Raw genomic sequence first — 9,883 nt, 5'->3', positions numbered from 1 at the left:
CCTGACGCCGAATAGGGGCTCAATACATATTTGTTAAATGAATAGAATAAATGAATCCCAGAGACAGGTTTTTCTCTCCCCAAACACTTTATCCGGAGTTTTCCTAAGCTAGCCAGGGGGATAAATTCCTTCCTAAGGCTCCAGGAAGAATTACCAAGTCAGTGGAATGTCCCCCACTTCCTGTCCTTTGCTCTTTTGCTCGCTGACTCCCCAGTGTCCCCTGCTGCCTCCAAATGCCTACCCACCAAGGCCTCCCTTTCAGAGAGCTCCAGGCTCCAAAATCTCTCTCCAAAAAAACTACCCTTACTGATTAAACTATGGAACACAATGGAATACAGCTGTGGGAATGGTTGGGAATGAGGCTTTCCAATGTATACTTTTTTAATGTAAGTCTGATTTTGGAAACATGTGAATGTTCACCTATTAAAAAAAAAAGAGAGAGAGAAACCTAAACCTCACATTGAAGATGATGAAAATTCACCCAAGAGTGTGAATGACTGGTAGGTAACTGAATTTTCAATTTTAGCTTCAGTAAATTATTTGTTGAATGAACACATGAAGATGTCTCCATAGCATCTCTGATCTCCACTTCAGTCCCTTGCTCCCTATTTCTCCCTAAAGAAGGAGGAGACCTCACATCTAGGGAGGGCCAGAGGCTGCAGGATAAGGGCACAGGGCACTTGAAGTCCTTTCTCCCAAACATGTCTGTTTCAGGGACGTCCCACCAAGTATGGGTTCTTTGATTCAAATTCCTTTCACTTTGATGGTCTCTATTCCCAGCTTCTCTTGGGGAAGAGATGGAGCTGGTATTAGGACACTGATTCAGACCTCATGTGTTCATGGTTAGTTGGCCTTGAAATTGGGAGAACCCAGGTTTTTAGGAGATACCCTAGACCTCTTTCCTCGGTCCAGACTCATATCTACCTACCTACTAGGTATTTCTACTGGGATATCTCTCAGGCACCATATCAAAAAATTGCCTCATCATTCTCCACCCAAACCTGGTTCTCTCAGCCTCCCTACCCCCCTGAAGAGCACTATCACACACCCAGTTACCCAAACAAATTTGGGTTTCATGCTGAATTATTTCCTCTCCCTTACCATCCTCCAGTTTATATGCCCCACGCTTACCCCTCAGGCGTGATCTGAACATCTTCCAAATCTCCAAATCTGTTAGCGACTCTCCAACTCTGCAGCCATTCCCCTAATCCAGGCTTCCAGCATCTGTTAACTGGATTATTATAGCAGTCTCCAACCTGGATCCCACTCCAATCCATCTGTAGCCTTGCAGGCGAAGTCATCATTCCAAAATGCAAAGCTCATTATGTCATTTTCCTGCTTAAAACCCTTCAGTGGCTCCTAAGTGGCATTAAGATAGAAGTCCAAACTCCTTATTGGAGCTTACAGGGTCCTATAGAACCTGGTCCTATTTTCTTTTTTTCTCCCTTATATAAAGCCATCTGGGTTTGGTACATTTTGTTGTAAGCAGATTTTTAACTATTGATCCAATTTACTATAGCTATTGAATATTTTGTTTATAAATTTAAAAAATTATATATTTTTATTTTTTGGCTGCGTTGGGTCTTTGTTGCTGCGTGCGGGCTTTCTCTAGTTGTGGCGAGCGGGGGCTACTGTTCGTTGCGGTGCGCGGGCTTCTCATTGTGGTGGCTTCTCTTTGTTGTGCAGCACAGGCTCTAGGAGCACAGGTTTCAGTACTTGTGGGACTCGGGCTCTGTAGTTGTGGCTTATGGGCTCTAGAACGCAGGCTCAGTAGTTGTGGCGCATGGGCTTAGTTGCTCCATAGCATGTGGGATCCTCCTGGGCCAGGGCTCGAACCCATGCCCCCGGAATTGGCAGGCGGATTCTTAACCACTGTGCCACCAGGGAAGTCCCTTTTTCCAACTTTTTGAGGCAGATGCTTAGCTTATTAACTGTCAGCCCATCTTCTGTAAATAAGTATGGAAGTTGTTAAGATGTTTCTAAGTTTCCCTTTAGCTGTGTCCCACAAGTTTTCATATCTAGTATTTTCATTATCATATTCAGTTCCAAGCATTTAAACATTTCCATCATGATTTTTTCTATAACCTATTAGTTATCTATAAGTGTGTTTCAAAATGCCCAACAGTATTTTTTGTCATCTTTTTTTGTGAATGACCGCCATCTTAATTCATCCTTGGGTAACAAAATCATTCCCCAATCTGTACTTACTGGATACACCCTAGAACTTCCGTTCCCAGAAACATGCTTTTTGGCCTTTGGACCTTTGCACATTCCGTACCTGCTGCCCGGACATTCCTCCTTCCCCCTTTGTTAACTCCTACTCAACCCTCAGGTCTCAGTATTTTTTTAATTAAAAAAAAATTCTCTGCAAGCCTGCCTTGAACTTCCAAATCTGGATTAGATAGCCTTCTGCTTTTCTAAGTGCTCTCACACAGCTTGTACTTAACCTTTTTGCTTCTTTTCTGTTTTTCTCATTTTTAGATTCCTCCTGCAAACTCCCTGAAGACCTTGCTCAGTGCCTGGCCCACAGTAGGTGATCAGTAAAGAGCTGTAGAATGAATGGTGACTCTTACCCTCTCACTTGCTGGTAAATCCCATTCTGGAGCCACAGAGAACAGTACACGGCTGCTTCCCTCCCCTCAGGTATCGTCATATCCATCATGTCTCTCTTCGTGGTGATGGTTCATCTCTGGTTGTTCATCCCCCTCCGCCCCACGCCACCCAGGTCCCTGGGAGGCCTATTCTCTGGGGCAGGACTGGGGCTAGGCTGGACTCCAGCAGCTGCCCCTCCCCTGCCAGTGACTCCTGGCGCTGAGCCTTCTTGCCAGCAGGTGGCACCTAAAGCCTGAAAGCTGAACTACTCTGTTCCACGTTCCTTTTCTGAGCTGCTTGTTGGGACACATAATCTGGCTTGGGCTGTGCTTGGGCTTGGAGAGGATGCTCTGGCCTGGGAACCTGACTCCTGGCTCCCATGCTGCCGTCCTTTCCTCCTTGTCTAGCAGCAGTCACTGTCCGGCCTTTTCCTTTGTCTTAAGAGTCCTATTCAGTGCCTATGCTCCAACCAGACGTAAAACTAGGTGGGGCACTAAAAACTATTAAAATGATGATTTTTGTATATCATGTATGTTCTTATGCTCTTTCCTTAGTAACTCTCTCTCCACATTCTCCCTGCTTGTCCTCTTAGACCATCTAGGAAGCCCAGCTGAGCCCATCAAGGAAGCCCGGCAGCCTGGCTCCCCTCTTAGTTTCTTTTCCTCTCCGAAGCTTAAAGGCTGGAACTGGAGAGTTATTTATTTTTTTAAGAAGTAGAGAACAATAACAAAAGTAGACAACAGCTGTGGGTGTGTAGGAGTGTTACTGACGTGGGTCCTTGGACTCTTTAACCAACAGAAATTGATAAGAGGCCAGATGAGGAATTCAGGCAAGGCTTTACTGGGACTTGTGCTGCAGCACGAGGGAGCGAGAACAAGTAACAGGTGCCCTTGCTCGCTCTCCGTGGAGGGTAGGCTGGTTCCTTCAGTGGGGTGAGGACGGAGGCAGATCTGCAGATGGGGCCGGAGGAGTGGCTTAGGTGCTCTGCCCACCCCCTTGGTGGTGCCATGTGCAGGGATCATGCACAGTACCCTGCTTTTGCTCCCAGCACCTAAGTGGCAGTCGGTTTGTGGCCTTTTATCTTATTGCTCATAATTGCCCGGATTGCGGCATGCATGCAGTTATTTTTAATTCCATTAGTTTCTTTGTATTCTGTTGCTCGAGGAGATGTGTGTCCAGGCGCAAGCACTGCAGTAAAGGGCCCAGGTCCCAGCCTGTCTCAGGAGGAATTTATTGAGGCACTGCTAGTATCACTTTTACCTCGTCCGAGAAATATTTTTAAATTTGCTTTTGGTGGTGGACTCTTTCTTTGATTATGTCACTGCTTTGGGTCTGAACTTTGTGGGTGACAATCTCACAAAAATTACATCAAATTACAGCAGCGTTGTTATGGGTGGGCAAGCGATCCTTGGGGGGCAAAGGAGGGGCCGCTAATCTTGTCTGGAAGAGGATTAAGGAAGGGACAGTTTGATCTGAATCTTGAAGGCAGAGGGGAAGGTTATTCTGTCTAGGTAGAAGAAACAATGGGAATAAAAAGAGAAGCACGTATCAGCCTTCTGTATTCCCAAATGCTCCCAGCCTTACCCCCAAACTCTGCCTACTAAAGTCCCCTCAGCCTACTCACATGCTTCCTTGGTGAAAGCGCCGAATCCTAGCCACTACACCACCAGGGAGCTCACATGCTTCCTTGGTCAGGGACTTCCTTGGGGCATCCTGGCCTCTTCTGGGTGACTTAGCTTGTACCTTTCACCTGCACATTTGCCCTGTTGTGCCAAAGTGTGGCCGTCCTGTCTTCTTGAGCACCTGGACCGCCTCTGCTTCCTCAGGCTCTCCTAGGAGCTAATGGAGTTCAGCTGGAATTCCATGTACTTGTCATAGGTGCTCTTGACCCTGGCTTTCAAGATGTTGCAGGTGAGATCCTTATCCTTTCCTGCTATGCTTTGGCTTTCAGCTTCGGTGAACCTAGGCCAGTTGGCAGGTCTCTTCTGGTGAGGGAGTGAATGCCCCACAGAGGCTGTGAAAGGGACTTCTCTTTCAGGCTGGAGAAATGAGGATTGGGGAAAAGAGTGATTTGGGGATTATGGGACAAATTTAAGAAAAAGCTCACATTTTGCTGATGCCTCAGCCCTGGGGCAATGAGCAAGGCAAAGGCTACACTAGGGTGCCAGTAATACCTACCACCAAAAAGGAAACAGTGGAAGATAGATGAGGTGCATGAGTAGCAAACTCCTTTGAGAGATAATCTAATCTGCTCCCAGAAAGGATGTTAGAAGTGAGGTTATTAAATTGCTCTGGAGAAAATGCTGGGGTTGGTACTGTCCTTGTAGAGCCACAGGTGCAGACCTATGTCTCTGCTCTTCTCTGCCTGATAAACACTCCCTACCAACTTCTAGGCCTCGCAGGAAGCACTGGGTTTTTGGTGTGGTGGTGCTATTACACTGGATGCGAGACTCTATCGTGCCAAGGAGCACTACCTGGAGGTTCTGGAGGTTGTAGGAATTCTGGAGAAGAGCCGAAGGAGAGGTTTCTGGACCTGGAAGAAACCTCTAAGCCCATTAAGCTCAACCCTATCTGTCATTTTATAGTTGAGAAAACATGGGAAATTGCTTGCTTGCTCAAGGTCACACTGAGGTGGTGGCAGAGTTGAATCCACATAAAACACTGGTTGCTATGGTTCTTTTCTTTTTTCTTTTTTTTGGCCGTGCTGCGCGGCTTGTGGGATTTTAGTTCCCCGACCAGGGACTGAACCCGGGCCCTCAGCAGTGAGAAGGTAGAGTCCTAACCACTGGACCGCCAGGGAATTCCCGGTTGCTATGGTTCTTAACACTTAGGTCCACCATACCAGATGATGTCTCATATCCCCCACCACCCTGTCTTAGTTCCTTCTCGTGGGGCATGAGTAATCAAGGACTACATTGGACCTGGTAGCCTTGGTCCAGGATGAAATGCTATCCAAACCTTGCTGAAGTGCCTTCTCAACAGGAAGGACCAGGCTCTGGTGGAAAGAAAACAGGTCTGCTGCTAGAATCTCAAAGCCAGTGGAGAAGTGAAATGAAAAGGGCCCCAGAGGACCCTAAAATAAAGGAGACAAGAGCCTTTGGTGGTGGTGGTGGGGCTTTACTGCAAACCGTTATAATTAAAGTGCTATTTTACAAGTGTTTAAGACAGGGCAGACAGGCTCTGAGCCAGGACTCAGCTTCAGAGGCACATGCCTGGAGGGGAAATGGCACTCGCAGGGGCCATGAGCTTAATCACTGCTGCTCATTTAATAAGCACAGTCGTGCTGGAGTCTTCTTAGGGAGCCTGAGAGGAAAAGAAGGGAGTGGAGAGAGCCATGCAGCAGCTACTTTAAATTCCTAATCTCGTTCCATTCCCACTGGGCACATCGCCTCAGAGCCACCCTGGGGACTGACACAGATCCTTCCTCTGGCCCAGGCTTCCCACCAGCTCAGGGTGCCTGGGTCATCCTCGTTATCATTCATCACTGATTTCCTTTTTCTGCCAGAGGTTTTCCCAATTTGTAGCTTAAAAAACACCAGCAGGAGGAGAAGCAAGGTATGTTCTTGTTAATATAAATCCACACCAAGATGACTCAAGAAATGGGTGTTTCCAGGGTTGGCAGGTACATGGATGGTTCCTGCATTCTTTGTCTGTAGGGTGCTTGAATAGGTAGTACTGTCGAACGTGCCAAAGGTCTGCGCTTTTAGGACCTGCTCATGTTTTTGACGACCTCTAGGGAGAATCACTGGTTTAGAACCAGGGCCTAGCAGAACACTGGGAGAGGGGAAACTTGATGAGTCCTGAGATCATTCCCAGGATGACGGGAGCACTTCTTCTGGAAGCAGCAGCAGGGAGGACTGTGCCAAGGCTCTGCCCAAGGGGCCAGGGTGCTTGGCCTGGAGGCGCGGCTCCTCGTGCAGTTCTGGGTTACTGTTTGGGCAAAGCGAAGTCCCAGGCAGTTTCCTGTGCACATTTCCACATGGCCTGCATGAGGCGGGTGAAGCCCATGTCTTTGGGCTTCTCCAGGCCTCTCATCAGCCGTTGCTTCATGATAGAAACAAATTCCTTATTGCTCAGCTCTCCGTTGCCTAGAAGAAGAGGCAAACACAACAGGGATAAGTGACGCCCTTGGAACAAAGACAATGAGACAATTCCATTACTCACATCATGTAGGTCCCAAAGCCTAGCTCTCTCTCACAGCCAAACTCAATTCTCTTGGTTAAAAATGAACTGGTTTGTACTGTCCTTGATGTTTCCAATTGCAACTCAGTGATAGTTCAGTGTAGTGTGACAGAAGTTGAATGAGAATATATATGTGAGGTCCTGTGCTAGGTGTTGAGAATAAAGAGATAAAAATGACTTTGTCCCTTGAAATACCATCAGGTTATGGGAGAGACAAGTACATTATTTCAATAGTATGGTGAATGCCACAATGGGGTAAAGAGAGGATGCTATGGGGGCACAGAGGAAGACTATCTAACCCAGGCTGGGGAGGGTGCAAGTACAGATCAGTAAAGGCTTCCTGGAGGTGACTCCTAAGTTGAATCCCAAAGGATGAGCAGAAAGTGGCCAAGCAGAGGGGAGTGAGACGGGGGAGGCATTCCAGTAGTGGTAGTAGCATAAGCAAAGGCACCTGTAGGAAGCAGCACAGCTGTTAGAGAACTACAAGGAGTTAGGTATTGCTGGACACACAAAGATAGGGGTATGGCCAGTAAACCAAAGAGGAAGGCAGGAGACAGGTCCTCAAGGATCTTGTATCCTCAAGAAAGGGTTTGCACTTTATCTTCAGGGCAGGAAAGGACTGGGAGAGGGGAGTAAGATGTAGTTGGATTTCCATTTTGGGTAGATTTCTCTAGCTGGATGATGGTGATAGACTGGAGAGTGGCACAGATGGAGTGAGTATGGGAGCTGTGGGAGTGGGAGTGAGTTAGGAGGCTGCTGCAGTAGTCCAGGTAGACATGATGAGGCTTTTCATGGTGAAAACTAAAATCAAAACCTGGCTTTGGGTTAAGCCCATTTTCTCATGGCTTCTCATTTGACCCTCTTCAGTGGCAGACTCTCAGGTCTGGAGGAGAGCCTGGAGAGCATCTGGTCTGACCCAAGGTCACTTCTCAAGCCACATGGAATAGTAACCACTCCAAAAGTAGAGGACAGTTACCATTTGACTAGGTGCCCAGGAGTAAATGTCTGCTGATTAAAAGAATGGCAGCCATTACTGGTGGTGACAGGAAACTAGCAAACAGACCTCTACTAATGATCAGTCTGGGAAGAAAGTGGTAAGAGGGAATAATTGGTTTACTTCTGTATAGAGTACCTGAAAACCTAAACGGGCCCATGTTTGCTGTCTGAAAAGAGCATGGGCAGCCTCAGGGATACCTCAGAGCAAGATTAAAACAAACAAAAAACAGGTAAAGCTAACCTATGGCACTAGAAGTTAGGGAAGTGGCCGCCCTCGGGGGTATAAGTGACCGGAGGGCAGCAGCACCAGGCAGCTCTGTGGTCCTGGTGATGTGCTGCTTCGGGATGATGCATGGGTGTGTTCAGTTTTTAAAAATTTATCAAGCTCCACACTTACGGTATTTGCATTTTTTTGTATGTATATTATACTTTAACTTAAAAAGTTAAAAAGTAGCCTGGCTGGGCTGAAAGTTAATCAGTAATATGGCTTATTAAGAATGCAATTAAAAGAACAAAAAGGTCTAAAAAGGATTCTTAATATTTTGTATAAAAAGAAGCTTAAGATGAAAAACCTGAAGTTATTTTTATTTATTTATTTTTTGGCAGTGCGGCTTGCAGGATCTTAGCTCCCCGATGGAGGATCAAACCTGTACCCTCGGGCAGTGAAAGCGTGGAGTCCTAACCACTGGACCACCAGGGAATTCCCAAAACCTGAGGTTATTTCATTCAAACTGCTCTGAGATTTGCTTCTTGCTTCCCTAAGGTCAGGGCTGACCAGTCTGAACGGCCTTTGTTACCCGTGAATTGGATATATGACTGAATGTCATTTGTGTGCATGTGTGATCTGTGACTGCAGCTCTAAATTCTGTGACAAACACGTCTGTTTGAAAATCGGAATTCTCTGTCCCCTGGCATTTTGACCTAAGATCTTGCACTGGTAGAAATGACAATGGCTTTCGAATTTAATATCTACTTCCCTTTTCTATAGATTAAGAAAATGAACCCCGGGCTTCCCTGGTGGGTTCGAGCCCTGGGCCGGGAAGATCCCACATGCCACGGAGCAACTAAGCCAGTGAGCCACAACTACTGAAGCCCGTGTGCCACAACTACTGAAGCCCGCGCGCCTAGAGCCCATGCTCTGCAACAAGAGAAGCCACCACAATGAGAAGCCTGCACACCGCAACAAAGAGTAGCCCTCGCTTGCCGCAACTAGAGAAAGCCCGTGAGCAGCAATGAAAACCCAACGCAGCCAAAAAAAAAAATTAAAAAACCCCCCCAAAAACCAAAAAACAAAACAAACAAACAAACAAAAAGAAAATAAACCCCATTTACCACCAAAAGCAAGGGTAACAAAAGCAAAAATAAACAAGTGGGATTATATCAAACTAAAAAGCTTCTGCACAGCAAAGGAAACCATCAACAAAATGAAAAGGCAATCTACTAGACAGGAGAAGATATCTGCAAATCATATACTGATAGGGGTTAAAATGCAAAATATATAGAGAACTCATGCAACTCAACAGCAAAAAACCGAACAACCTGATTAAAAAATGTGCAGAGGGCCTGAACAGATGCTTTCCAAAGAAGACATACAGATGGCCAACAGACACATGAAAAGATGCTCAGCATCACTAATCATCAGGGAAATGCAAATCAAAGCCACAATGAGATACCATCTCACACCTGTCAGAATGGCTGTTAACAACAACAACAACAACAAATAACAAGTGTTGGCCAGGATGTGGAGAAAAGGGAACGCTGTGCACTGTTGGAGAGAATGTAAATTGGTGCAGCCACTATGGGCAACAGTATGGAAGTTCCTCAAAAAATTAAAAATAAAACTACCATATGATCCAAATTCCACTTCTGGGTATTTATCTGAAAGAAACAAAAACACTAACTTGAAAAGATATATGCACCCCTATATTCACTGCAGCATTATTTATAAGAGCTAAGACACAGAAACAACCTAAGTGTCCGTGGACAGATGAATGGATGAAGAAAATGTGATATGTGTGTGTGTGTATATATTGTGTGTGCGTGTATATATTGTGTGTGCGATGGAATATTATTCAGCCATAAAAAAGAAGGAAACTTTGCCATTTGTGACAAC

At 46.1% G+C, this 9,883-nt stretch overlaps 1 protein-coding gene across 5 annotated transcripts in view; it reads right to left on the bottom strand.

Annotated features, from left to right (window-relative positions):
- Nucleotides 1–5,674: 5,674 nt before the first annotated feature.
- MICU1 (mitochondrial calcium uptake 1) overlaps nucleotides 5,675–9,883 on the bottom strand; it is a 220,716-nt gene continuing 216,507 nt past the window's right edge. For 3 of the 5 annotated variants that reach the window (XM_036829178.1, XM_036829180.1, XM_036829182.1), the window contains one exon: nucleotides 5,675–6,680. In XM_036829178.1, coding sequence (XP_036685073.1) covers nucleotides 6,520–6,680 — 161 coding nt within the window. In that variant the 3' untranslated portion in view covers nucleotides 5,675–6,519. The remainder of the gene's footprint in view (nucleotides 6,681–9,883) is intronic. The other 2 variants (XM_036829179.1, XM_036829181.1) reach the window with 2 other exon arrangements.

Source organism: Balaenoptera musculus, chromosome 16 (genome assembly GCF_009873245.2).
Source record: "Balaenoptera musculus isolate JJ_BM4_2016_0621 chromosome 16, mBalMus1.pri.v3, whole genome shotgun sequence".
NCBI classification, from domain to species: domain Eukaryota; kingdom Metazoa; phylum Chordata; class Mammalia; order Artiodactyla; family Balaenopteridae; genus Balaenoptera; species Balaenoptera musculus.
Note: the sequence above shows the minus strand (reverse complement) of the source record. Positions and strands in the feature narration are given on the sequence as shown.